The 2,723-nt window shown below is 39.4% G+C and overlaps 1 protein-coding gene across 2 annotated transcripts; it reads left to right on the top strand.

Moving 5' to 3' along the window:
- Positions 1-600: 600 nt before the first annotated feature.
- LOC121799147 (squamosa promoter-binding-like protein 7) lies at positions 601-2,081 on the top strand. 2 transcript variants are annotated; one of them, XM_042198489.1, is made up of 3 exons: positions 601-1,308; positions 1,391-1,509; positions 1,568-2,081. In XM_042198489.1, exons 1-3 carry the CDS (start codon positions 890-892, stop codon positions 1,924-1,926), a joined length of 897 nt encoding a protein of 298 aa, XP_042054423.1. In that variant the 5' UTR covers positions 601-889; the 3' UTR covers positions 1,927-2,081. The 2 variants fall into 2 exon arrangements, with proteins under 2 accessions (XP_042054423.1, XP_042054424.1); XM_042198490.1 differs by having other exon boundaries at positions 602-1,308; positions 1,577-2,081.
- Positions 2,082-2,723: the final 642 nt, after the last annotated feature.

A 2,723-nucleotide genomic window follows, 5' to 3' on the forward strand; every position in this document is an offset into this window, starting at 1 on the left:
TGAATTTGGGTACCCTAATACCCGATGTGGGTACCCGATCCCAACTAATCGGATACCCATAAACCCGAAATTATTATATTTCAAATTTATTTTTATATAAATTATTAAAAATAACACAATACTACTATTTATTGACTATTAGGAGTATTTAAAGTTTAAACTTCAATTTTAATGCTTTAGCTTTCTTTGGATTATGATTCTACGACCCTATTAGAAGTATTAAAAGTTTAAACTTCAATTTAAATTTACCATACGGGCCGTAGGCCATATATTAAATAAAAATATTTATCACAAATACATAATTAATCGATATTAGTCAAGTATCCTAATACGGGTTTCAGGTACTCTAAATCAGAAAAATCTTAATATTAACTACCCAAATTCGTATCCGAACCCATAATTTTTGGTTTCGAGTACCTAAAACCCGTTGGATATTAGATTAGAATCGGGTATATCCGAAACCCGAGAACTAAATTTGCATCCATACAAAAGACTAATAAAAATAGAATAAAATAGGAAATTTAAATGAATGGAAATACAGAGAGTGGAATAATGGTGGTGACATTTAATGAGCAGTAGATTTATGATCAGTCTGCAACAAGTGCAGCAGCTTTTCTGTTTAAGAACATAACCCTATTTCAGTAGAAGGGCAGTTGCAACCATACCCCTACTTGTACAACTGTCACATATCAATCTTATCCCCCACCCACACTCTTCCCTTTTTTCTCCCCTAGCTGCTTTCCATATTTCCTTCCTCCTTTTTACAGTAATAACAAGCAGATCCCATTTTTTTTGCAGCACCATCCATTACTATAAATATAAAAACACGCACAACACACAGACACAGTTGGTGTCATAGTTGTGGAAGGAAAGAAAAAAAGGAACAAGCATGGAATACGGGTGGAGTAGCAGTAGCAGTAGCAGCGCAGCAGGAGGAGGAGGAGGAGGGCATAACGGTAATTTGACCCCAAATAATGCATGGGAAGTTGCCAGCGAAGCAGCGATGCAGGAAGGCTCTTCCACACTGTATCGCTATCCCGATCCGCATCTGACCTGCTTGAAGCTCGGAAAGAAGCATTACTTTGGGGATCTGTCTCCTCCACCGCCGCCCTTCTCACTGATAAAGAGATCCAAAGGGCCTTCCTCTGTTCCGGCGACACTGCCGCGGTGCCAGGTGGAGGGCTGCCAGGCGCCGCTGCTCAACGCCAAGGATTACCACCGGAGGCACAAGGTGTGCCAGACGCACGCCAAAGCCCCTAAAGTCGTGCTTCTCGGAATCGACCAACGCTTCTGCCAACAATGCAGCAGGTAGAGATGGTGGTATCATAATTATATCACTACTATAGTAGTACTATTTTCTTCAAATTTTTAATTTAATGGAATTAAATAGGTTTCATGCCGTGGGAGAGTTTGATGACACGAAGAGGAGCTGCAGGAGGCGACTGGCGGGCCACAACGAAAGGAGAAGAAAGAACTCGCAACAACATCATGCCTCTTCTGCCACCAAAGGTAACTTATCATAATTGTTTCCAAGTTATTACTAATACTGATGACAAAAATGTACTAGTAATATTAGGCAGACAGCCATATTTAGTGAGCATGAGCAGCAGTGGGCGTGCTCTCTCTCTTCTGTCACACTCACCGGCGAGCTACGAGCCGTGGAGCGCCTTGCCGGCTCCGGATCTGCCGGCCAGGTGCAGCGCGGCGCTGCGGGAGCTCATCGCGGAGAATCGGGCTTCCGTCTTCGATGCCGCAAAGATATGGCCGGGCTGGGCTGGGCCAGAAAGCCGCGGGCACGTGACACTGAATCTCATGCAGGGCCCGGATTCGGCTTTTGGGCTTATTTTGGGCCACGATCACCGGCCATCGGAAGAAGGCGCCGCTGGAGATTGCTCTGACCTTTGGAACCTGCCTTTGGGGTATTGATTTTGCATTTTAATTTTAACTTTGTTTTTTTGTGCATCAAAACTTGTGGATATTATTCCGCCTTCGATTTTTGTTTTTGTTTATTGTAAACGTATGACTACTTAATTTCTCAAGTACTAATAATATGAGAATAATTGAAGATTAGTACCAAAATATCTGGGTTCTTTGTTTGACATGGATTTTCTGTCATTTTTATTAGCTAGAAATTAAATTTATTTAAGTTGGAAACTTCTCTTTCCCTGTTAAATTATTGGTGAAGATACAAACGTGAAATTGATTGTTTATAGTATTTGATTAAATTATTTATTCGTGGCAAATACCAAAACAAATACGGTAACAGTATGTACTCCATTTCTTAGTCTATTGAGCCATTTATTAGTAACCAAAATTAAAAGGTCAGCTATTATAATCACACAAGGAATATTATTGACTTTCAGAAATGAATGACAATGATTGCATAATCGTAGGTTTACATTGATTAGCTTTTTTGTAGGAAGGGCATAAATTTCTTTTAGGCCATCCACAATAGCCATAGCCTAGCCACTATCACATCATCAGCACTAAAAATCCTCCTGTCACATCATAAATAGCCCAGCCATAGCTTAGCCACATCATAAATAGCCCAGCCACATCAATAGCCACATCACTAATAACAATTATATAAAATGACATAATTAACAATCACACAATATACGGAATTTAATTTACGAGACATATATGGGAAAAGTTTAATAATACTATTAAAATTTTAAAAAGTACAATAATTTAAAAAAAGTACATTAATTTAAAAAAAAATA

The sequence above is a fragment of the Salvia splendens genome, chromosome 4 (assembly GCF_004379255.2).
Source record: "Salvia splendens isolate huo1 chromosome 4, SspV2, whole genome shotgun sequence".
NCBI lineage: Eukaryota > Viridiplantae > Streptophyta > Magnoliopsida > Lamiales > Lamiaceae > Salvia > Salvia splendens.

Bases quoted from the DNA above. Each gene is read 5' to 3' on its own strand.
- LOC121799147 (XM_042198489.1), top strand. From the start codon at position 890: ATGGAATACGGGTGGAGTAGCAGTAGCAGTAGCAGCGCAGCAGGAGGA. The intron at 1,309-1,390 runs GTAGAGATGGTG...GGAATTAAATAG, and splicing joins TTCTGCCAACAATGCAGCAG to GTTTCATGCCGTGGGAGAGT. The intron at 1,510-1,567 runs GTAACTTATCAT...AAAATGTACTAG, and splicing joins TGCCTCTTCTGCCACCAAAG to TAATATTAGGCAGACAGCCA.